Below are 26,587 nucleotides of genomic sequence, written 5' to 3'. Positions count from 1 at the left end.
ATAAGACAACTACTAATAAGAGTGAAGGGACAGAATGATAGATTTTTCACAAGTTAGCGGACCAGGTTGCAAATACGTTTAAAACCAAGGGACTCGAGAATTGTCTACTCCATCCGGAATGCAGGGCGAATCTTGTTACTGACACTTGTCAGTACTCTATACGCGATGACGTGGCGTTGGCGCCCCTCTGGTAGGAAAAACCATGGGGCTCGAGTATCCGGAATGCAGGGTGAATTTTGTTACTGACACGTGTCGGTACTCTATAGGCAATGACGTGGCGGTGGGCGCCTCTAGGAGGAACCCAGGGTTCGTAAGCGAACCGCCAATTTGAATTGCACCGTTGTTGGTTGATAGACGACTTTCCCATTTTGTACAGTGGGTCGTCCACGGTGGGGAGTTCTAGCGTGTGTTGTTCATACCATAATTACGGTGCAGCAGGTATGGGGTTTTTATTATCTTAATTTGAATTATGATAAATGGACCGTGAAAAAAAGCTATGGCTATGACCGTCCTACGAGAGGTGGGTGCTACGAGTTAACATGCCAGTTGCCGTGCCATTACCTAGATTTTATGGGAAATAATTTACTACACAGCAATTGATTTCATTGGTCCCCGTCATGCTACTTTTCAGCCAAGGCTGTTTGTAATGAACTTGTTGACTGGAGTTATAATGAATTGTGGTGCTCCTGTGATCGGTATTGTATTTGAAATTTTATTTGTGTTGCTTTTAAAAATAAATTTTATTCTAAAAGATATTAAATTAATATATCCAATTAAAAATATCTAATAAATTTTATTCTAAAAGATATTAAATTAAATTTTATTTTATTTGAAAAAATATCTAAAAAATGACAATTAAAAATCCAATCCTAAAAGTTTCCACTGAAAAAATATGTAAAAAATGACAATTAAAAATCCAATCCTGGAATTTAAATCTTAATATTTCACTGTCATTCATGCCCAGCAAAAACTTACTAAAAATGAGGGTGAAAATGATTCACCCACGCCGACATGTCGTTTTCATGTGACTCCACGAGCTATTGTCTAAGCAAACATCCACACAAACTTTCCTCGCGTGCTGATATTTTCATCAAAAGGTATTGCAAATGGAAACGCTACCGGTACAACAGGATGCTCATTTCCAGCTCTTTCAAGATTCTCTTGTTTTCTTCCCTCTAAAGGCATTCACGTGCCAGATTTTATATATATAAGTTAAATTTCTCTCTAATCGAATCCTGTCGAATATTAAACAAATTTTGTACTTTAGTTCTTATATTCATAATAAGTTATTTTAATATTTTTTTTCGTGAAACTCTGATTTGTTTATTATATCATGGAAAATAAATGAATTTGATAAAGGCCTCGTGGCGAAACTAGGCCATTGATTCCTTGGTTTGGCTCGGCTCGGCTGTCACCCTTTCTGAATCATCTAAAGTGCCGGCGCCAGATGTGGGTGCCCATCTGGGTCTTGTCGCCAACCTCTCGGCCACATGCACAAAAGCGAGTCAAATTTGAACTGTATACACTCACGGGATAATTCCCAGTATGCAGCAAGAAGCCTCGTTAGTTTCGTACTCGCTTTAAAATGGTGGCACGTAATTCTCATGAGAGCTGTGTTGATAAAAGGTTTCCACGAGACACACGTTGGAATTAGGCTCATGATTGGTTATGATTATGGCATGTGGCAATCGAAAGGACAGGGGGTGCTTGGGACAGCCCAGTTTAAAATAAGCTACTCTTATTGTGGACGCGGGTAGATCTACATTGTTTGGTGCGTGGCGACGCAAAAATCTATAAGGTTGGGTCACAGGTACGTCATCCCGCCCGGGTGTTGTCACGGTCTAGACTATTTAAAATTTGATCTAGATAACCATCTAAGTGATGGCCAAGTGGTAATGATTTGGGATTAAGGAGTTTACTCCCTCTGTGGTCTCAGGACGCGGGTAGATCTACATTGTTTGGTGCGTGGCGACGCAAAAATCTATAAGGTTGGGTCACAGGTACGTCATCCCGCCCGGGTGTTGTCACGGTCTAGACTATTTAAAATTTGGTCTGGGTCTAGAATTGTATGAGTTTTGCCGGGCTAATTATAATTTTAGGTTTAGACTATTTATCTGGGTCTAGAATTGTATGACTAATTATAATTTTAGGTTTAGACTATTTAAAATTTGATCAAGATCTCAGTTTATTCAGGTCAACCCACCAGACGGGGTCAGGTTTTATACATATAATCAGGTGTGTAGTCGACAAACTTATATAAATTAGACTATGTGCTAAAATTGTGACAACAAAGGTGTGTGATGGTTTTCTTGTGGTGCAAGATGTCAGCGCATTGAAGATATATTGCACTCTGGATTGCTATCATGTAATGATGTATCTGGCTTTCGTTACATAAAGCAAATAGCCTTTCGATAGGTTCACAAGGTATTTTTCATTAGATTTATTTGATATTATGCAATTAATTGATGTTATAATGTTCCATTAACTTTTTTTGTATGGTTAAATTAAATAAATATCCCTGAAATATTCACGCAGAAATAAAGGATGAAAGGGCTTTTTGCGTCGTTTCTTGTTTTCTAAAAAGATACAGTTACTTTGTTACCCTTCAAATAAAAAACATCAAAGAATGGGTCAAGGGGTATTTTTTAAAAAAACTTTTATCATGCTTTTTTTTTTGTTATAATCTATTTAAATTATGAGCAAATTGGTATTTTTAACATGTAATAATAAATAAATAAAACTATTAGTATGTATGCATTCTGATAGCCATATTGTTTGAAGTTTCTAGTGGCAACAAAGTTAATAAAATAACAAATATATCCCAGTTCACAATGATTAGGTGCTGATTATATTTTTCTCTCTCTCATCTTCTCGTAATTCATTTTGGGTTAGCTAAATTTCAAAGTTGCCATCTCATTTATTTATTTATTTAATTATAGTATGCATTTTTTTAATTGATATTTGTTTGTTTTTTATTTTCATCTATTTTAATTTAATTTTATTTATTTTTTAAATAGGATATGATACTCATTCTCATTATTGATGTTTTTTTATTTTTTTTTATTTTTTTATTTTATCTCTTAATATTTTATTTTATCTATTTAGCTCGTATTCTAAAGTTAAATAAACTTTTTGAATGTTTTTTTATTTAGTTTTGATTTTCTTTTCTAGATCATTTTTAAAAATTTAAATTTTGTAATCTTAACTTTATATTACTAGTGGTGGGCTAATAAAATTAACTTAAGTTGATCAAAGTTTTCTATTAATATCCATGTCAATGTTTATGTATTTAATTTTTATTTTTTTTATAGGTTATGTTTTAAAAACTAATTTTTGAATCTCAATTTTATGTCACGAGTGACATACTAATAAGATGTTGACTTGGATTGTATTTTTATTTTTTTTATAGATTATGTTTTAAAAACTAATTTTTGAATCTTAATTTTATGTCACGAGTGGTGATTAGTACTTAAAAGTGTATTGTCGACAAACTTATATAAATTAGACTATGTGCTAAAATTGTGACAACAAAGGTGTGTGATGGTTTTCTTGTGGTGCAAGATGTCAGCGCATTGAAGATATATTGCACTCTGGATTGCTATCATGTAATGATGTATCTGGCTTTCGTTACATAAAGCAAATAGCCTTTCGATAGGTTCACAAGGTATTTTTCATTAGATTTATTTGATATTATGCAATTAATTGATGTTATAATGTTCCATTAACTTTTTTTGTATGGTTAAATTAAATAAATATCCCTAAAATATTCACGCAGAAATAAAGGATGAAAGGGCTTTTTGCGTCGTTTCTTGTTTTCTAAAAAGATACAGTTACTTTGTTACCCTTCAAATAAAAAACATCAAAGAATGGGTCAAGGGGTATTTTTTAAAAAAACTTTTATCATGCTTTTTTTTTTGTTATAATCTATTTAAATTATGAGCAAATTGGTATTTTTAACATGTAATAATAAATAAATAAAACTATTAGTATGTATGCATTCTGATAGCCATATTGTTTGAAGTTTCTAGTGGCAACAAAGTTAATAAAATAACAAATATATCCCAGTTCACAATGATTAGGTGCTGATTATATTTTTCTCTCTCTCATCTTCTCGTAATTCATTTTGGGTTAGCTAAATTTCAAAGTTGCCATCTCATTTATTTATTTATTTAATTATAGTATGCATTTTTTTAATTGATATTTGTTTATTTTTTATTTTCATCTATTTTCATTTAATTTTATTTATTTTTTAAATAGGATATGATACTCATTCTCATTATTGATGTTTTTTTATTTTTTTTTATTTTTTTATTTTATCTCTTAATATTTTATTTTATCTATTTAGCTCGTATTCTAAAGTTAAATAAACTTTTTGAATGTTTTTTTATTTAGTTTTGATTTTCTTTTCTAGATCATTTTTAAAAATTTAAATTTTGTAATCTTAACTTTATATTACTAGTGGTGGGCTAATAAAATTAACTTAAGTTGATCAAAGTTTTCTATTAATATCCATGTCAATGTTTATGTATTTAACTTTTATTTTTTTTATAGGTTATGTTTTAAAAACTAATTTTTGAATCTCAATTTTATGTCACGAGTGACATACTAATAAGATGTTGACTTGGATTGTTTCTTTGATAATTTTTTTTAAGATTTTTTTTTATTAATTTTATTATTTAAAAATAAGTTATTGAGGCTTAAATTTTATAGGGTTTTTTAAATTTTACAGAACATCTTTGATTTTATATCTTAAATATTTACCAAGTCAATTCAAATTAATTTGGGATATCATAATATGGATTTTTTTTTCAAATATTAAAAAAATAGCTCCACCTCCACGTAGCTCGGGTAAAACACAATCTATTTAAGAATATAATGGAACAAGTAAACAGTGATTGACGAAAAGCTAGGACTAAAACTTAAATCCAATACAACATATCGTCTGAACAATTGGCAAAAAAAAAAAAAGTTTTAAATTTACTGGGACAAGTAAACATTGATTTTTACAAGTTTTGTACAAGGGATTGCAGTTATTGCAGTCAAAACCAAGTCATCCAAAAATTGTCACTCCTTTTTTTACCTGAGAACTTTCTGCCTCTTCCTTAAACATCTGAGGATTAAAGCATGGGGCAAAAAAAAAACTTGAGGGTGAATGGTAAAATTTCCAAAGAACATGTACCAGAAATGAAAAAAGTGAAATTTAGAGGATCGAATTGAACTTTAGCAAGACAGTGTTCTTGATGGAAAATCGAGGCATGAGTTTTGAAACACCAAAACCATTTTTTGACTTATTTTCACTTCAAATCAATTCACCAGCTCAAGACATTTTTTAATTTATTCAAGAAACACAAATTCAAACCAGATCAATTTTCTTTTCAAGCCCAGTCTATTTTTCAGGGAACATAAAGCGCAAACAAACATTTAAATAGAACTCGTCTCGTTAATGAGACTTCTGAACACCAAGATATATTGTTTTTAATTGCCAGTTACCTTCTTTCATCCGCCATTTTATATCACGTAGTTAACATGCAAAACCAACACATTCTCGATTATATTAACAATTATTATGGAATTCTTTTTCATACGCTGTTTAAAATAAATAGTAAGAAAATATTTTCACGTGAATGAATGATGACAACTTGGTGGGAACAATAAACTATTATTTAGTCATATTGGTTTTGTCCAAATAACTAGCTAATTTCCTTAATTTAAAAGCCTCTTTCTAAATTTAGATTTGTATGTAACTTGGCCCCTAGTTTTCAGGAGTGATGTTAAACATTCATTGAAAATATTTGGCATATCAATCAAACAAAATCTCTTCCTCTTCAAACACGAATTATGATCTGAACTCAAATCAAAACTTAATCCCTCCCATGATCTCTGGGCAACAACCTCAAGCACAACTAGCTAATTTTTTTAATTTAAAAGCCTCGATCTACATTTTCATATCTTTGGATTTGTATATAATTTGGCCCCTAGTTTTCAAGAGTGGTGTTAAACATTCATAAAAAAATAAAAATAAAAAAATAATTTGAGCATTTTGCCGCTATTCATTTTTTTTATTGTTTCAGAAATTACAATTTACATCATAGATTAATAAAAATTTTAAATTTGAAAAGAAGCTGCCAATATATATAATTTACCAGAAATACCTGACATAGCAATCAAACTAAATCTCTTCCTCCTCAAGCAGGATTCTCTCTCTTCTCACGATGATCTGACCTCAATTCAAAACTTAATCTAGTGTTTTTAATTGAGTTTTCTTTTCTCATGATGAATAGGGTTTTTTCATACATGATTTCTTTCTCTTTGCATTGCTAAGATCTCTCTATTTAAAAAAAAAATCATTTTTCCTTAAAACCCTAAAAAAAACAAGTTGAAGATTGCAGACAAACTTGGTTTTTTATTCTTTGTTCGATTATTTTAATACATTAACATTGCAAATCTCTTATTATTTGTTAATGAGCAGATGGTTTATGATTTTTGTTTTTCTTCCATCGTTTGGGTTCTCAGGACTTTTTTATGGTGGTCACCACTGGTTTTTGTGTAATGACCAAATAATGATTGTTGTAATGTGTGAGAGAAAGGATAATGGATTATGGAGGCATGTGAGTGTTGTTCATGTGAGATTGCCAGTGTGGTTTTGATCTAAAAGAGACGAGTGTTCATCGGTGATATTAGTTTTCAGAACAGGAAAAGACAGTGCAGGGTGGCTGTGAAGGAGGGGGATGAGGGCTTATTCTACCAGAACAAGGCTTCAGGTACATGCTCAGGCTTGTTGCCTGAGTTATTCAAGATGAACTAGCCGCTTTAAAAGTCTACAAGCATTGCACCAACAATAACAACATGCATGTTTTAAGATCCTCTATGTGCATGATCCGTCACTTGTGGATTTATAAGCATTTCTCAATGCATATCTTCTCCATTTATAAAGATCAATTAATAAACTTGATTGATAAATTAAGAGCGCCGATAATGAGTTTATTGTAAATACTTCGGTCGTTTTAAGGTCCAGTAGAATGAGACTTTGTAAAAGATTAGCGTAGCAAAATCTTGGTTTGGAGACATGAAGGGTAAGATGGCGAATACAAGAAGGGCAAGTATAAATCCAGATTGGTTTCATTGATCTGGTGGTGATCGAGATCAAGGGGTGCGAAACATTATAATGAGCAGCGCGTGAGAGTAGAGCACGAGCGTGATCAATTACAGAGCGTTTCATGAAAAAGAAAAATCTACAGTGGAATTCACGCAGGAAAAAATACAAATAATAAGACAATAAGTTAGAAAAATAAAATTAAAATTAAAAGGTGTTGTCACATAAAATAATAATTCATAATTTTATTATTGGATGTTTATTTTTAAATTTTCTATCCCATCAAAAGATTCATAATTTTTAAAATAAATTTAAAAACTAATCCAAACAAACTAGAAAATCCAAAAATAAAAGAAAGACAATAAAAATCCTTAACAAACTAGTAAAAATAAAATTATCAAACATAATATTTGATTTATAAACTAAATAAAAAAAACTAAAAAACAAGTTATTTTTTCAGAAAATCTCTCTTACATGGGTCTTTATATTTTGAAAATATTTTGTTTTTAAATTCAAATCGTTACACTTTAAATATTATATTTGTCTAATTAAAATCTACTAATTATTTTTTTTTTCTTTTTAGGTGTATAACAATTTTAGATAGTAATTTCAATTAATTCATGTTAAATTTTAATAAAAAATAACAATTAACATATTATTTATACTTTATTGGTTTGTGGGTAATGAATTACCAACCTCAAATTTGCTTCTTTAATTTGTATTGCATCTGTATAACCTTTGAACAAGTCTTTTTTTGTAATAACATTAAGCCTCTAATTAAAATAATCAATATAGCTTCTTCTTTTTTGTTCAACACCTTCCATTTTTTTTTTCATGCACTTAACTTTTAACCTATCAACAAAGACATCATTAGTAATATTAGTATTATTTACTATTATTATATTATTGTTCATAACATCATCATTATTAAAAAAAATAAAAAAAATAATAAGAAATATCAATTCATATTTATCCAGTTACAAATATAATCACTAAAATCTCTATAATTCTTATCTCAATTAAAATATTTTTTTATTTACCTGCGCTTCTAAAATTAGTTCTTAAAATTGTTAATGGGCGTGTGATTAATCTCTCACGATTCCTTGGACTCATTACCCCTGCTAACTTATCAATTAATTTGAAATTTATCTTTGGGTATCTTTTATTATCAACTCAAAAACACATTTCTACTGTCATGCAATCTATATTTACATGTTTTTTTATCATAAATTCTTAAATGTATATTTCTTAAAAAGAAACCTTCTTATCTTCTTTTATATAAATACGTCTTGTTTTGCTACATCTTCCAACAACTGTTATTCCAGCACGTAGCATTAAAATAACCATTAGGATCATCTGGCTTTTATATCAACTTACATGAATGGAAAAATAAAAAAAAGATAACAAGTTATAAAGGTAAAATTAAGGCCATATAGGAATATCACACAAAACAGTTATTTATAATTTTATTATTAAATATTTTTTTAAATAATCTATCTTATCAAATGTTTACAACTTCTTAAATAAACAAAAAAACTAACCTAAATAAATAAGGAAACCTAAAAGTAAAGTAAAGAAAAAGCAATAAAAGTCATAAACAAATTAAAATTTTATTTTATCAAGCATGATATTTAATTTCCTGAGCTAGATAGAGAAAAAAAAAACAAATAACATTTCTTAAAAATCCTCTTGTATCAAGAATTAAGTTAGCATCTTGACCAATGCATTTTGGGTTTCTTTTTGGTTGCTGGATATCTACGTCCAGGTTAAAAAGGTGGTGACTTTTTTTTTAAAATGATAGAAAAGATATGCAGTCGTTAATTGAAATATAACGAGAATAGTAGAAATAATTTAACATTTTTTGTTGATTTTTTTTTTGTGTAACGTGTTATGAACTTTTAGACATTATGATGTAAACTTGTAGTTTTTTATATATATAAAATAGAAATAATATAAAACAATGACTATATTATAAGATACTTAGTGTGATTTTTCAATAAATAAATAAATAAATTTAAGAATGCACATAAGTCAGTAGTTTCATGAGATCCATCATCAGATTTTATTTTATTTGAAAATATAATGTAAATTATATTTTTATTAAAAATTAATTATTTTATATATTTTAGATTATTTTGAATGCGCTAATATTAAAAATATTTTTTAAAAATGATAAAACACCACTTTAATATATTTTAATATAAAAAACGTATTTTAAAAAAATTCAAAATATATTACTGAACATGATATTCATCAAGTCAAGGGAAGATTATCATGAATCTTTCATTAGAATAAAAATACAAGCACTCCTAGTTTTTTTAGAATTTGTTTTTCATTATTTGTTTTCTCATAATTTTCTCATTTTTTTAATACACACTTCATTTTATTTTTTAAGTTTTTCACTTTAAAAAAAAAAAATACAAGCAAACGTGGCATCTTGAAAGTAAAAGCTTAGTTTTTTTTTTTTTAAAAAAAAATTGCAGTTAACTCTAGTTAAGAATTCAAAATACAAAGACTCTTGAATCTTCACAAATTTTTTTATCACTATCTATAATTTCTTGTTCTATCACAATTTAATCATCTTTTACCAATACACCCTTCATGTTTTTTAAGTAATCCAATCTCATCCACTGCAGCAAATTTGGCATTTTGAAAGGAAAATCTGAGCTCCTTTTAACATCATAGCCATCTCTAGTTAAGCAACCGATATATAATTCTTAAAACTAAAAATTCTTAGACACAAAATAATAATACTGACAGGAACTAAAAAATATCACCTACCTTACATAAAATTTAAAGGATGTTTGTTCATGAGATTGTTGAGTTGTAGTTTAAAATTTAAGTTAATTTTTTAAAGTTATTTTAATATTAAATATTAAATATTAAAAATTATTATTTTAATATATTTTTAAATAAAAAATTAAAAGACAGTTTCGAGATAGTCTCACAATCTTAGGCTGTATTTAATTTTTAGAAAAGTATTTTTTTAAAAAAATTAGATTGAAAATACCTTTTGAAAGTTATGAAAAAATTAAAAATACTATTTACTGATCATGTTAAATTTGATGCTCAAACTTTTGATTGCCATATAATTTTGTTTTGAATATTTATTTTTTAATTTTATTTTTTAAAATTTTATTTTTATATTAATTTTGATAATATTTTGATAATTATTATTTGCCTTTTTCTTAAAAGTTTTTATTAAAATTTTTCATTTATCAATTTTGATTCTTATTTTTTTTATTGTTACTTATTTTATTTGAAATTATTTGTGAAATGTTAATTATTATTGTTTTAATTTTTTTTTAATTTTTAGATTTGATCTCTATTATTTTGATTATTATTTATTATATCTGAAAAAAATTATAGAATTATATTTTTTTAATTTCATTTTCATACAACTTTTTAATTTGTAAATTGTTTTCTCATTATTTTAATAATACTGAGAAAAATAAAATATCAATAAGTTATTTTTTAATTTATTTTTCATAACATAACTAAACATTGAAAAATATTTTTTAATTTATTTTTTATTATACTATTAAATATTAAAAAATAATTTTTTTCTTAAAAATTTATTTTTTCAAAATTTATTTATTTTTTAAAAATTACTTTATAGCAAAAGAGGGTTTAACTACTTCGTGTTTTCGTTTTCTTTTCCCACTGTTTATTGCCGACGTTGTCCGTACACCAGCCCCAGTGCTTCATTTTAAAAAAAAAATAGAAAAAAAATCCAAAAAATTCAAATCTTTGCGCCTCTCTAGAAACTGAAATTTCAACCTACCGAAAGAGAAAAAACCCTATCTCCCCGCGTCAATGTCACGCTTTTGAAAAACAAAAACACACTGTGTCCCTCCCTCCCTCCCTCCCCTCCCTCTAAGACTCGAATCCGGACCCTTCGAGTTCGATCCAAAATAACCAAGCTCTCTCGCCATTACTTGGTTTTTTCTCTCTAGAAAATCAATCAATCAATAATGAGGAAAGGAGCCAAGAGAAAGAGAATCCAGAAAGATAATAATGAAGACGAAGCTGCTGCCGTTCCCGCTCAAGACAACCACAGAACCACCGAAACGACGAAACCAGCTACTAGAGCTAAGTCAGTCAAGGCATCCAAACCCGAACCCGAATACTTCGAAGACAAGCGCAACTTGGTATTCTAATCTTTCTCTTCCTCCCATTACTGTGTTTCAATTAGTTTATTTTGTTGGATTTTAGAAATTAATTAATCTAAGTTTTTTCTTTTTATATATTAAAAAACTTAGGAATAATTTGTTCAATTTCTGTTTGTTAATAGGTTTTTAAAAATGAATGAAATCGGATATTTTTCCGTAGGGTTAATTATACTGTTAACCAATCAGTCAATTAATTAAACAGTGGAAAAGCTTAGCTCTGAGTTTAAGGTTAATAGCTGCAGTTTGGCAGTTTGTTAGTTTAGTTTAGTTTAGTTTTATTTTTTTTCATTTTTTTCTTAATTAGGTTAAAATTCTTGAACTGAGTAGTAGTGATTTTATAGTAAGGATAGTTTGGAATTTTTTTGTTGAATTTTTTAAGTACCGTGTTAATTTTTTTTTAAGCTGGTCAATTAAAAAAATCAAGCATTGTGAAATTGTTTTCTTATGCAGGAAGACTTATGGAAGGAAATATTCCCTGTCGGTACAGAGGTTAGATTTTAATTTTTATCCTGTTCTTTTCTTTGTTGGTTAATTAATTATGTTGTTATAGCTTACAATATTTCCTTTTTGTACAGTGGGATCAACTGGACAAGGTTTACGGATTCAACTGGAATTTCTCTAATCTAGAGGTGGTTGTCATAAAATCACCTATATCTTTCACTGCGTAGATGGTTTTTAGAATGTGTGTAAACTGAAACTACTGCTCTGACTGGTCAGAATGCATTTGAAGAAGGAGGTGTTCTACATGGGAGGAAAGTTTACCTTTTTGGGTGTACAGAGCGTGAGTTACTTTCTAACTTGAAACCTTAATTTTTTTTCTAAGTCTTTGTGCCCAGGCTTTAAATAGCCAGGCATTACTTTCTTTTTTGCTTGATTTTCCCATGCCCTGCCCTTTTCTTTTGCCATATGAATCTTACTTTGTTTCTTTGGTTTCTTCAGCTCAACTGGTCCCTTTCAAGAATGAAAGCCTATTAATCTACATACCTGCAGTCGTGGCAGTAAGTTTACTGAAACAGTTACTTTTGCATGCACTTTGATGTATGTATGTTCACCTATGAAATTGTCAAGGAGCAGACTTTACAAACACCTTTTCTTATTGCATATTTTTACATTGGTTTGTTTCATGATGAAAGTAACATGGGCTTTTTCTTCACTTAATCTGATAAAAGGTTTAGCTGTGTCCGGTTATGGCTTTACGTTGTCCCCACCTTTACACCTACTTAAATCTCATATAATACGGATGTCAGGTTTCAAAAGCCCTAGATATATATGTCCAAGAAGTGCTTCCATGCATTGAAGCACAATCCAGGAGTGAAAAGGTCATAGCGCTCATAGACATTCTACATTTCCTTTATGGTAATAGCGGGATCACAGATCTCTCCTTTTGAACTTGGCAAAGTGAGAATGTTGGTTCTACAATTGGCCCTACCTTTACACCTAGTTAAACCTTTTATAAGATGAACTTAAAAGGAAGCCTATGTTTGACTACGAAGATGTCCATTTTGTGCTGTTCTTAAGGCTATAGATTAAGAGCTTGAGAATTTACCTCTTAGATTGTTACTTTTCCCAACACCACATTTTTTCTTCCTAAGAGTTGTTTCATCACATATTTCATTATCTGTTATAATTTCAGAAGTACAGTTGCAGATTGGTGTTGTTGTGAAGACAATTATCTCTAGTCTTCCTTGAAAAAGAAAATAAAAAAATAAAAATCCTTTATATTAATGGAGGCTAGTCATTTCTTGCTGCTGCCTTTCTATTTATTAAACATATTCTTTTACAGGTTGCATCTCCTTTCCCTCCATCTGATAAGATTGGAATTAAGTCGGTTCAGAGGGAGGTTGAAGAAATAATTCCCATGAAACAAATGAAAATGGATTGGGTTCCTTATATACCTCTGGAAAATAGGTATCCAATTTTTATATTCCAATGTGCATTTCTACACGATTTCATGGAGTTTCTCTTTTCCCAATTTTTTTTTAATTATATATTTTGCTCAATGTCTTTTTTGCAACTCAAATCCTTCTCCAGAGAAAGTCAAGTTGACAGACTGAGACATCAAATTTTTATTCTGAGCTGCACTCAGAGAAGGTACCTTGCTTCCCTCTCAATCTTCCTGTACACGCACAATAAATCATTTCTAGTGTTTTATATGATGTTGTTTCTTACCCTATAGTTATTACTTAAAAGTTCTTTTGGCTGCCTTTTTAATTTCCTTGAGCTGTATGTATGGAGAACTGTTCCGATTGGTTTTTGAATGTTGATTTTTATGGAGCTCTGCTCTAATTTGTTTTTGTATGTAGACTCTCGGTTATCAGGACAAACTGCTCTTTAAGTTCTTTATTGCTGCCCATTTTCATTACATATGTTGATATCACAGTTTGTTCTTAAATAATCGTTACAAGCATACATGGTGCTCAAATGTCTCATGGGCATTTCTGGACAGCTTGTTTGGTACTTTTTTTGGATAATCCAGTTCCCAGATCTCAGTTCCTGCTTTTGAGAACCATTATCACAGTTTGGTCCTAAATACACGTGGTAAGCATGCATGGTGCTCACATGTCTTAGGGCCATTTCTAGACAACTGGCGTGGTACTTTTTTTAGATAATCCAGTTCTCAGTTCCTACTTTTGAGAACCATTATTATATTATTTATTTAACAGAAATAACCTCACCTTTTGCTACATTTTGGTTTCTCATTTTACATTTTTTCTTGGTTATATATACCTTTTATTATGGCTGTTGGAGACATTCTGTTCAATAGACATTTAAGTGTGATATGAAGAAAATAATGAGACATAAAGACACATCTGGGCTTGATTTTTAGCAAAATAGAAGCTAGAGGAATCAACATTTTTATGTTCATAGATCTGCTGTTACACTTACAGCCAGCATGTTGTTATTGCACAACAAACTTGAGAACTTAAGACTCGAGCTTCCTTCAGCAGAATATTTTATAACCTTTTCACTTTTTAAGCTTCCTTTCTGGTTCTCCAATTCATTAATCATTGGAAGTTGAGGTACACATAAGCATACCATATTTTATGAGAAATATTCAGGTTTGTACTGTTTCATTGAAATTTTCAGATACTATGATGTTTGTGTATCCTTACATGTGTCTATTCCTGTTGCCTGTGCACATGGATTGCTTGCAGGGCCGCTTTGAAACATTTGAAGATAGATCGGATCAAGAAATATGAGTACTGCTTACCTTGTGAGTTTTGAGGAAATTTCAGATATGTAGATTGCTGTATTCCACACAAACTTCTTTTTACTTAAACAGTGTTGTGAAAATAATGGAAAAAAGTGCTCTCTAAGTTCTGATGAGTAGAAAAAGTTAGTGGCCACAACACCTATTTCCCGAACAATGTTTGATTGTTTGCTAGATTGATCAGAGCAGAGGATAATACAGCTCATGTATTAGCTTTTAGTGTTCTGTCATCTTTTATTGCTAATGTATAGGGAACTGTTCTATTCCTCTGACATGCTTCCCTTTTTTGACAGATTTCTACAACCCCTTCAAGGAAGATGAGCTTGAGCAGAGCACTGAGGTTCAGATAATTTTCCCATCAGAACTAAAGCCGGTAAGTGAATAGCATGTAAGAGAAACAAATTGATGGAAACCAAAACCTTTGGATGTTGATGGATTGCATGATTTGAGATTGGTTCAGAAATTACAGTCTATGGTTAATTAAGCAAACTGCTGTGCTTAGTTTAGTTGTGATGATAAAGGTAGCACTGATGTACGATTCAGTAAATTGACCTTCTATCATTAATAACTGCAGATTTTCTGTGAATTTGATTGGGAACTTGATGAACTTGAGGTAAGAGTTCTATTTCTGATGTTTTTTTCTTAGTTTGACCTAGATGGTTTTTCATGAAGTTTCTCTTTTCACGTCTTCTGTCTTTTGAATGTATCATAACCACTGTTGACAGACATCATGGGAGAATTGGTTTGAACATGTGGTTATGATAGTTGTCTTATAAATCCACCACCGTGGAGCTGGATTCTCCTGCTATTTGAAGGAATGATGTAGAAATGGTGTTATGCTTATGAACATATTCTTACCTCCCCTTGTGATTATACTTGTCCTATCATTGCTCAACTTTGTCAAAATTCTTTCCTGAACCACCACCCTACCCACTGCAAAGAAAGTACAATTAATTTATATTAAGATTTACCTATCAATCTGCAGGAGTTCACTGATAAACTGATCCAGGAGGATGAATTATCTGAAGATCAAAAGGATGCCTTTAAGGTGAATTTTGTTAAATATATTTGAATATCTCATCGTTTCATCTTATTTTTGTTAATAATTGAACCTTGCATATTTCCTTTCTTAGGAATTTGTTAAAGAGAAAGTTCGAGAAGCAAAGAAAGCTAACAGAGAGGTAACTTGTTTGGTTCTGTTTGGTTTGGGAGCATAAGTAGGCAGTCTTTGATCTGCTTTCTAACAAGTTTCCTTTGATGCAGGCAAGGGAAGCCAGGAGGAAGGCCCTGGATGAAATGAGTGAGGAAAGTAGACGAGCATTTGAGAAGTTGAGGTTTTACAAGTTCTATCCTGTGCAAACACCTGATACACCGGACATATCAAATGTGAAGGTAAAGCGTTGTCCACAAGGACATGCAAAAACAGCTTTTGATTAATCAGAGTTTGTTTTTCTATTCTGATTGTAGTTCAATAGCTAGCAAACTTTGTGATTGCCCGTTCATTTTCCAAGTAGTTGGAATACAAAGTTAAAGGAGGACATTATTCAAGTCAAACATATCATCCCTCTTTCAAATCCTGTGTGCCCGTTTCATTTTATTATCAGAGCATGCATATTGTCCTTGAATGAGGTATACAGGCCTGTCTTACCTCTATGAGTTTTGTATTGTTGTCTGGTATTATCTCTGGTGTATGCAAAAACACCCAAATAGTCAGGGTTCCATTATTTAAAGCAGTTCCATATTGAATATGCTTTCTGTGGGAAAATTCTGTGGATCAAGGTCTTTTGTCTTTTGAATGCTACAACCTTTAGGGAATGAGTAATTATTTATGGGTGGGTTTCAAGTTTAGATTGTATGATTAAGGTTTCTTTTATACCCCATTGTGTCCCTCAGTTTTGTCAGTCTACCGTTCCAACTTCTCAAGGGAACATCTTAAATTTTCCATTCATTCTCTCGATTTCCAAGGATTAATAGATTGTCCCAGTTCAACAAGGATCGTACAAGCAGACCTTGCATTTTCTCTTTCCCGAAAGTGGATTATCTGATATTTGCTTGTTATTTTTGCTATTTTTCCTTGCAGGCATCCTTCATAAACAGGTATTATGGGAAGGCTCATGAGGTTCTATGAGTGGATACATCGAGGACAAGCGTGACAGTTTGAAGCCTGCTTTGGCCGCAAGGAATCAAATTTGAAGATTTTGTTCACCATGAAGATGGGAGTCATGCCTGTGGGGCCTCGTTATAATCTTCGCTTTATCAGTCTAGGTGTCTCACGGCATGTAAACCTTTTAGTTTCAGAATTTTTTTGACAGTCAGCACAAGGTGTACACTAGCAGGCATTTGTAAGATAACACTGTTGAGGGCCATCACATTTTCCAGTTATAGAGTTGCAGGTGGTGAAATTCACCTGATGCTTGGATCACTCGTTGTTTCCCCATACATTCCTCCCAAATATTTGTTCTGATATAATTAGTTTTATTACCAGAAGTTAGTCGCAAAACAATATGATTTATAGCATTTCAACTCCCTGTAATAAATGACCGCAATGCATTGGCCTGCGTTCTAAATTTGACCGGTGGTCTGAGGACTCGAGCAAAATTAAAATCTCATTGGTGTGTTAGGTGAACGATTATTTTGGTTATTAGCAGTGTGGCCTTAAGATTTATACTTTTAGAGTTCAAGGGAAAATAATAAGATTTCATTTTGGAAATTCATTATTACAAACGATTAGTTATTATTTATTTTCATAATACGATACATGACAAAAGCTCAAAGAGCGAAGTTTACTCTTTTAGAGTTCAAGGGAGATGAGCATGAATGGTTTGGAAAAGATAATATATATATATATTTTAATTTATATAGTGTTTAGAACTCATTTTATAAATTTTAAAATTAAGCAAGCAGCGGTGCCGTGGGATAGAAACTTAAACACGAGACAGCACAGAAACCATCTATTACCCATCCGTGCATTAGAAAAAAGCACGACACCCTTTATACTGTCTTGTCCTATGGTGTCCCGTGCATACAAAAAGACACCCTAATAATTATCAGTGTGGACACTTTAACTTTAATCTAATGTCTTGCAAGTTATATCTGCTTTCAACATGATCCCAATTCCCAGGTGCCACTTCCTCAAATACTTTCCGCATAAAACCCTAGCCATAGAGATGATATTCAGGATGTTTGAAAATATTACAAGGTTGTTATGTAAGGTATTTTTTGTTTAAAATTATTTTTAACATCAATATATTAAAATAATAATAATAATTTTAAACTAAAAACATTCAATTTTTTGAGCAACACAGCAATACCAAACACTGCCTGCAAGATGATCCACGCACACAAGAAGAAAAGGCTCCATTTCAACTATGATATAAACTAACATATCAGTTCACGAATATTTGAACACTAAATGCTGCTACCATGATACAGCATGACAATTCACTTAACATTACAACCGACCTGCGATGCAACTTCTGCCTTCTTTTTGTTAAGCATCCCTAGCTAATTTTGCAGTGACTGAAGCATACAAAATGAATAAATAAACCCAGCTGCCTACATAATTTATTTAGCCCAAGCACAACACTTAGGCAGCTTGGTGTACAGTACAAGTACATGACATACAAATAGACAGGAGCTTGACCGGTTGCGATATGAATGGGAGCCTCAATCACCCGTTTTGGGACACGTCATGTTCGGTTTTAACAGAAAAATGATTTGTCCATTCACCTGGGCCAGCAAATGGCAAAAGACCACAGCACAATGGTAAAAACAAGATGGAGGTAGCGTAGAAAAGTAATTTCCGGAGCCAATATGGAAATATTGTGTTGGGTTTTGTCCCTTGGGAGATTGCAACGACGGGGCCATGAAGTATACGGAACAAAGTTGGTGTGAATACATTTGAGAAGAACTGCAGCGAGCATAAAGCTTCCCAATACAGAAGCCAGAGTGATCCACTCCCTCCCAGTGTATCGACACAAAGTTTGCCAGTAAAACCACAGACAGCTCCCAACAGTAGCAGAATGAAAGTTATTGGCATTGTCCGGTGTGAACTCGAGGACCGTTGTACAAGCAAAAAAGCAACTGCAAGAATAATTAGGATTCCAAACGCCATTTGGCTCACAACTTGAACTTGACATATCAGTATCTGCAGCCAGGAATTAAAGGATGAAAAAGGCCTGACAAACCAACCGAATTTGGACTCCTGAAACACAGCCAGAAACATAGAATTTTTCCTCAGCATCTGATATGAAATTAACAAGAGAAAAGGAGTATATAGCAAAAAGAAATAAAAATCATTTGCTACCAAAGGTATGGCATGGCAATTGTCTAATCCATAGACCCAAGGTTGGTGCTAATCCCACCCCTTATTTGTTGTTCCCTGTCAATAATTTCATTAAGTGACAAAACTAACCTCAATTTAATTCCTCAAAACTTCAAATAATTAAACCAATTAAATTCTTTTAGATGTACATGCCAAAAAAAAACATAATTTCACATTAGCAATGCAATTTTCTATTACACACACACACGCACGCACAAATAAATGTACTTAAAATTCATGAAAAGTGTTGTAAAATGTATCTGCATTTCTAATTGTTTTTAATATACTATTTTTGTTTATGTTAAACATTGTTTAGATGACAAAACATTACTATTATCACTCAATGACATCATTAAGAGTATCTATATTATAGCAGATACAAAGTGTTCTACATTCTATTCATTATCATAAACATATCATATTTTTTTTAAAATCTAACTTGTAAATTATAAAATATTTTTTACAATAATGATTTTGAACATTACGCTATATATTTCAATGAAAACAAAAATACTATTAGCACATTCAATTTAGATTTTAAGACAGTATTCTTTTATAAATTTATATTAGATTTATAGTGTATAGAATTGATGGTGCTTTAATTATATATGAGAACATTCTAAATGAAGGTTAATTTGGCCACCTCATAATGTTAGGGAGCGGGAATAGTGTCAACCTAGACCCAAGATCACAAAACTAGAAAGGGTTTAAAACAAAGACATGGTATTAGACATGGAAACAAAGCTAAAGAATTTTCTTTCTGCTCGTGATTAAGACTAATTTGGATCAAGATTGCTAAATCATGTTTAAACTTGAAAAGGAGAATCCGGTCACAATTTGCCCAATGAGAAAGGTTGTCCATCATTTCTACTTTGTCAAATTTCAGACATCAAGGGATGATTAGAATATAAAGCCTGTCCAAGCCCTAACCTTTATCAACTACCTCAAGGATCGAAGTTAATATGCTGCTTATAATATAATAGTTTTAATTAAAAATACACTTTTAGCAGCCTCTCTCTAGTCTCTCTGTTATTTCTCAAGGAAGCACCTTTGCTAGTACCTAGTACGAGAAAGAAAGCATATAGAACCAGACCAGAATACCAACAAATATGATAATTACACAAATGTCAAGAAACTAAATCAAATGACATTAGCAAGATAAGCAATAAGGCATGGTCCTTGCCTTGTGTAACTGAGAGCAGGATGCAGTAGCTTCTTTGATCCTTCTGTATGAATAAACATATGTACTGTATGAAAGTGAGGCTGACATGATGAACAAACCAGCAACAAGACAGTCAACGCAATTTCTATGCAGCTCAGCATGCCTTGTGTCTTCTAATTGAGTCTTGAACTTGTCAGCTTTAAAGGATGCCTTTGACATGCCCATTACTAATTTTGATCTCTCCAGATAGTTTGATTCTGAGGTGAGATTCAACAATTCCTCATCCAACTTCAATCTTTTCATTGCAACACCAATCTCCAATGCCTTCAGGTCATTAGAACGGACTTGCTCCACAACAGATTTCTCAATATTGTTATACATGTTAATTAAAGGGTATGAACTAGGAGCACAAGCCAGCTGGCTGGCTGCCCCGTGCAGGACAAGTTCTTGACCCAAGCAACCCACTGATATGTTCTCTTCTACCTGCTCAGGTTTATGGGTTTGACCCTCAGTTGAATTATTGGGCAAGTCTGTTTCTGAATCAGAGTCTTTCATACAGGCACTATTTGTACAGCCATCTCTTTTATTGAGAGTCCTGTTTGAAGCAGATATTTCTAGGTTCTGGTGAATTAAAGTATGCGGTCCACAGTTGATAGACGATTCATTAATCAATCTAAGAGTGCTCAATGTGCTCCCAAATGATTTCTGAAAATTCCTTGCGAAGAAATCAAATTTGTTACCAAAGACCTGTTGCAAATAGGGTGTAAAGAATCAAGCGCATTCATATAAGTCAGCATTTTGTGGCCTGTCTGATGTTGACAAGTACATGAGGAAACTTGACTTGTAAAACCAGAGTCAATGGATGAGTGAGCAGTTAAGGTCTGGCTTACACTGGCTAAAGATTCTCTGACAGCTGAAGAGCAGATCTGCACAAAAGTAGACAAATTAAGATTGATTTAATTCCCAATATTCCAAACATCATTAATCTTAGAACAAACAGATTCAATAGCAACGGGAAAGAGCCTATAAAAAAAAAACCCAAGTATGCTGCAGCAAATTTTTCTGTTGCAGTGAAAATTTTACTAAATGGGCAATTTCATTGATCTGATTGCATTGTTGCCTAAATATGAACTGTATAACAAGCAGTCCATTTGAGTTAAAAATCTAGTATGTTATTCAGTACGCAGATAAAAGATGTACAGCAGAAGGGATGTAAACCATAGTGATGACATCATAGATCTATTTCTGAGAGGTGAATATAAAGTTCATGTTAGGCTAAAAAAAAAAAACTTACCATTGAAAGATGATCAACAGACATCCTTTCACCTGCAGCATCTTTCCTCTCCAGAACCTAAAATTAGAAGGAAAAAAAAACAGCAACAAATGAACAATATCAAATGACAAATACTAATGTGAATCCAAGAAAATCTTGACAAATGTGCACATTATTTACATTTATTTCTAAGACCAGAGCATAAAACTGGAGACTTTGCCAATGGAGTCTTAAGTGGTGATGCATCACTTATTTTGCACATCTCCTCTGAACACTGTTTTGATAATATAAAATTATCAAAATTCAAAACTATTCAGATCTGGTAACATAGCATACCTCAGAAAACATTTTTTTGAAAAAACAAAATTGAATAAAGTATTGAAACAGTTAGGTATGAAATGGAAAATTATAATTTCTCATGTCCAAAATAACTAGCACGTATGATAAAAGATGCCTGAGACCTTGCTAATTGACAAAAACTCTCCAGTGTCTCCATTCCAGTAAGAATGCGATTATGTATTTTTAATGAGACATTTTTCATAGGGCAAGCCATTTCATTTGAAAGTTCAGAAATCCCACAGGAGAGTGCTGAAACGTACATAGGGGATACTGAAAGAAACCATAGGGAGAAAAAACCTATATATATAAAACAATTAGAAATTGAAAATAAAATCTTAAAAAGGAAGAAAATCGAGTTCAAGTTTTTTTTTTTAATGCTTTGTTTTTACAAAGATGGAAGACTATAATAAAATTGGCAGTCAAGACCAGAAAGACTCAGCGTTTAGGCGAGCTGCTCGGTATCTCAGGTTCAAACAAACAGCTGTGAAGATGTTTTAGGGTTAACTTTATAAACAATCACCAATCTGTTTGGTATACTTAAGAGAAGGCAGAGTCCAGTCCACCTTTTGATTCACCAAAGATAACATATTACAAGAATACAACTGATGCCATTAATGGACATCCCACAAGAACAAAAATTCTCATTGCATGAGTAAATATAAACTGTCAACGTAATATCAAAATTAATTTAATCACCAAAAGATATTAGACTGCAAACATGATGTTGAATAAAAAACTGGACACTGCTTTGGACACACTAATTATACATATATCGATGTATAAATCAAAGAAGGCCATAAGTTATAGACTTGAATGTATTAATGTAAACAAAATAAGAATCATGCAACAAACGATATGTGCGCATGCTAAAAGCATGTAATGTGTATGCCATATGATATGCAGATAGCAATAAAACATCCACATTAAGCATCACATAACAGGCTTGTCTCTACTGCTTTCCCGAAACACCAAAACAATAGATACAAGGTAGATATCTATCTCAATGACGTTTATATACATAACCACAATTGTACATCAAATGCATACATTTTCCATAGGGTTGCTTAAAAACCTTTTATTCACAGTCCATTAATCATTTTAATGCCAACTATCAGAACTTAAATTCAAGTCAACACTGAATTTCATGCATAATATAGTTGATCAAAAGCTAAAATCCAAGTGCTTGTAACTCATCTTTGAGTTCCATAGTTGCACATCTAAATCAATACATAAACTTAAGGACATTCAAAGAGCTAAACACTCCACAACATCAAAAATTCATCAACAATCTCCTTAACCTTACATAAGTATCTATCTCCATTCCAACAAATCAGCAAATTTTATCTAGAAAAGCAATAACCAATAGCAAACAAATCCCAAACCCGATTAGACAGTTAAACAAACGCCAATCAATTTGAATAACATATAAGCAAATTGCCATAAAAAATTTCCCAATGCACGCAGATACAAACCCTAGTTGCCTAAAAAAAACTAGAAAGACACAATTAAAAAGAAACCAGACTTGAAGCTACATCAAAATTTCAAACTTTATGAGCCAAAATCCCTAATTTCAATCAACATAGCACAAAAAACACAGAAAATTGAAGAAACCTGAGCAACAACAGCAGCAAAAGACATTCCAAGAGGTAATGCAATAGCCTCCACACCATCATCCCCTATACCACGCCTGCGCCTAACCGGAGCAAAAACCACCTTAGGGCTTCTGCGTTTGTGTGACACGCGCGGACTTTTATTCACAGAAGAAGAAGAAGAAGAAGAAGAAGAAGAAGAAGAAGAGGTTGGCTGTGATGGGGGCGGTGTCATGGCTGTGTCTTTAAAGACTCCTTTTTTCTTCCTCTTGTTGATGGTTTTTGGGTAACAATCATTCTCCACAGTTGGATTTGAATGATTAGTCGGGGTCGGGTCTTGGGTCGAGAGGGAAGGAGATGGAGCGGTGCGTTCCATGGAAGAGTACAGAGTAGGAGGCCTCGTGGACCGATTTTTAAAATCTCATAAATAACAACAGAGAGAGAGAGAGAGAGGAGCGTTTGGTAAATATTGGAACAATGGAATTGGATCCACAAAGCTTATGCATGGGGGTTTGACTGTTTTTTAGCTTTTGGACCGTGTCTGTACTGTTTATTCATGACATAATTAAACCTAGTACCTGTACTCTTAATTTTCATTTTCTTTCTGAGTCTCGTGCTCCTCCTAGATTTCTTTTACTTGATTTTTACCACGTTCTATCAGTAATTCAAGATTGTGAAACAAAAATCAAACACTGGAGAGGGACAGGATCTTCAAAAATCTTAAGCACAGGAACTTAAATGGAAAAATTACAAAGGTTTAAGTAGTAAAGATATGGTTAGGATGCGTGTAGGAGGGCGTGTTCTCTCCAAAAGAGGCATTCCAAATCCAAGAAACTCGGTAAAATGTTCGTTTTTTTTGTTTTGCCTATGAAGTTCATGTTTGGAGGGAACAAGTTATAAGTGCTTGTTGGATGGTTGTGAGATTGTGCTGTCTGTTTAACAATCATGGCAGATCCACTTGTAAGTTGCCACCCAACCCAATAAGACAACAGTGTACAGTCACATTCGACCCAGTAAAACTACCCTGCAACTGTAAAAATCCTTTTTGATCTGTTATCTCAGTATTCTTTACTTGCTAACTATAATGGTGAAATTGCATCGTTATAGTTATTATTAATAATAAATTAAATAATAGGTGGTGATTTTGTTGTGCACTCTCTTGTGAAATTACTATTTATTATAATAGTTTTTTATTTTATATTTATATTTATTTTTATCATTTTATATTTTAATATTTAATTTATTAAAAATTAAACTTCACAATTTATTAAAAAAAAATTTATAAAATTATCTTAATATTCGAGTTATGAGTTTAGTGGATTAACTCAATTAAATCAAGTTTTTTTATTTTTTTAATTAATGTTTTTGCAACCTCGTCCTTTGATATTGAATTAATTAAGGTTGTTTTCTATAGAGTTATTTTGATTTTATGAATTAAGGTTTTGTATGTTAACTCGAGTAAATATAAGTTATTTTACTATATTATGTTTTTAGATTGGATTTTTTAAAAAAATTTCATCATTCGGTGATGGAATTAATTAAGGTTGTTTTCTATAGAGTTGTTTTGATTTTATGAATCAAGGTTTTGTATGTTAACTCGAATAAATATAAGTTATTTTACTATATCATGTTTTTAGATTGGATTTTTTTTTTAAATTTCATCATTCGGTGATAAGTTTAATGAAAATTAGGTTTTATAATTTATTTTGTGTGAGGGTTATCATAGTTTTATGATCCTAGTTGTGAATTTAACATGTTAACAAAAGTTGATTTTGATCCTTTTTTTGTTTATTTTTTATGAGGTTATTTTGACCTTATGATTCAAATCACGGGTTTGACATGTTGACCCGTAATATTTTTTTATTAATCATTTTCAATTTAACCCTTTAACATTAGGTTAATTGATAATTGAATTTTCTAATTTGTTTTGATTTGGTTTATATGAAATTATTATAGTCTTGTGATCCATCTCATGAATTCAATAAGTTAACTAGGATTGATACATGTCGATCTAATATGTTGTCATTTTAATATTTTTTATATAAAAAAATATCGAGTTGAATTCTTACGGGTTAAAGTATGTTTTTTCTAGTTGTCTGGTTTATCTTTAGATTCATCAAGTCGACTAGGTTATATCAGGTCAGCCTTTATATGATTTTTGTTTACTATAAAAGTGTTATCAATAATATACCCTTTTATGCATGTAACTTGGAATCATTTCATATGCATGTAACTTGAAATCATTTCAATGATTCGTTAGATTATTAGATTTAGCACATATTATGCTGCATGATTATATTTTAATTGTTAAAGAAAACAAGAATTCAATATAAAAATATCAAAATGTAAAACAAAAGGGAATCTCATGATCAATCCAAGACTTGTAGGAAAAAAAATCATGCTTAGTCCATTTACTTTCTCTCTTCTCCCTTCACAATTCCTTTATTTTTTTCTGCAATTTTAACTTTGATTTAAAATCTTATTTTTTTAATATTTGAGTTATTGAAATTAAAAGAGGATATAAAGTTGTCTAAAAATAACAAGAAAAAGAGAAATTCAAAGGTTTGACTGCATTTTAACATAAAAAATTGACCATAGTGTTAATAAGTTTAACTCAATATGAGAATTTTATTAAAGTGTTTTGAATTTTCATCTTTAAAAAAATAAATTAGAATAGTGTTAATAAGTTTAACTCAATATAAGAATTTTATTGAAGTGTTTTGAATTTTCATCTTTAAAAAAATAGATTAGAAACAAGAGAGAAATTCTTTTTATTTTTATTTTTATTTTGTGTCTTTAAAATTTTTTTGGTTGATAAATTTATTTTTCATATTTTAAAATTATTTATTTTATATTTTAAATTAAAAATATTGTTTTAACTAAAAAACCTCTTGATTTTTCAGTAAACTATACAGTCTGCCTTATTTTTTTAAAAAATTAAGTGTCGAGGCTCAGATAAAAAAAAAAAACGAAGGCCCACGCACGTGGGCTTTTATATTACTGGATCAAGCGTGCTTGTCCACCCAGTCCCAGGCAGGTCCAGTAGTCTCTAATAAGTGCCCTCGTGCATTGCTATGCATATATTCTCACCTCGTCGCCCGAAATTATTTAATTTATTTTTTTCCTCGTTTAATTTGTGATATTCAATTTGATTTCGGCTCAAAATTCATAGAAGGTTCAGAATTCCCTGAAAACTTTGAAAAAAAAAAAAACAATAAAATCACAGCTTGCTTCAAGAGGTAATCTTTTTTTTCCTCCTCACGCGAAGTTTGAATAAAGAAGGTTTTCAATTTTGTAACTAGTAAGAGTTAGTTATGGCGGAAAATCACAAGAAAGCTGCGGGTCGCCTGTGTTACCTCTGTAACCAAAGAAGGGCTGCCCTTAAAAGACCTAAAACCCTAGAGCAGGTAAATCCAATTTTTTT

The 26,587-nt window shown here is 31.4% G+C and overlaps 3 protein-coding genes across 4 annotated transcripts in view; 2 read left to right on the top strand and 1 right to left on the bottom strand.

Moving 5' to 3' along the window:
* Nucleotides 1–10,800: 10,800 nt before the first annotated feature.
* On the top strand, nucleotides 10,801–17,074 carry LOC105123863 (uncharacterized). 2 transcript variants are annotated; one of them, XM_011023623.1, is made up of 14 exons: nucleotides 10,801–11,244; nucleotides 11,716–11,754; nucleotides 11,841–11,894; nucleotides 11,983–12,046; nucleotides 12,205–12,263; nucleotides 13,049–13,173; nucleotides 13,297–13,422; nucleotides 14,421–14,479; nucleotides 14,770–14,849; nucleotides 15,051–15,089; nucleotides 15,462–15,524; nucleotides 15,610–15,657; nucleotides 15,740–15,868; nucleotides 16,557–17,074. In XM_011023623.1, the coding sequence occupies exons 1-14, from the start codon at nucleotides 11,068–11,070 to the stop codon at nucleotides 16,602–16,604; spliced, it is 1,110 nt and encodes a 369-aa protein (XP_011021925.1). In that variant the 5' UTR covers nucleotides 10,801–11,067; the 3' UTR covers nucleotides 16,605–17,074. The 2 variants fall into 2 exon arrangements, with proteins under 2 accessions (XP_011021925.1, XP_011021926.1); XM_011023624.1 differs by having other exon boundaries at nucleotides 10,803–11,244; nucleotides 13,297–13,356.
* A 746-nt stretch (nucleotides 17,075–17,820) lies between these two features.
* On the bottom strand, nucleotides 17,821–23,752 carry LOC105123864 (protein CPR-5-like). The gene is made up of 5 exons (XM_011023625.1): nucleotides 23,186–23,752; nucleotides 21,257–21,313; nucleotides 20,853–20,888; nucleotides 19,984–20,709; nucleotides 17,821–18,680 (listed from the first exon to the last, which is right to left on the bottom strand). Exons 1-5 carry the CDS (start codon nucleotides 23,537–23,539, stop codon nucleotides 18,147–18,149), a joined length of 1,707 nt encoding a protein of 568 aa, XP_011021927.1. The 5' UTR covers nucleotides 23,540–23,752; the 3' UTR covers nucleotides 17,821–18,146.
* A 2,462-nt stretch (nucleotides 23,753–26,214) lies between these two features.
* Nucleotides 26,215–26,587, top strand: part of LOC105124095 (cytoplasmic tRNA 2-thiolation protein 1) — a 5,186-nt gene continuing 4,813 nt past the window's right edge. Inside the window, exon 1 of the mRNA XM_011023962.1 lies at nucleotides 26,215–26,570. Coding sequence (XP_011022264.1) covers nucleotides 26,478–26,570 — 93 coding nt within the window. The 5' untranslated portion in view covers nucleotides 26,215–26,477. The remainder of the gene's footprint in view (nucleotides 26,571–26,587) is intronic.

The sequence above is a fragment of the Populus euphratica genome, unplaced genomic scaffold (assembly GCF_000495115.2).
Source record: "Populus euphratica unplaced genomic scaffold, PopEup_1.0 scaffold12.1, whole genome shotgun sequence".
Lineage (NCBI taxonomy): Eukaryota > Viridiplantae > Streptophyta > Magnoliopsida > Malpighiales > Salicaceae > Populus > Populus euphratica.
Note: the sequence above shows the minus strand (reverse complement) of the source record. Positions and strands in the feature narration are given on the sequence as shown.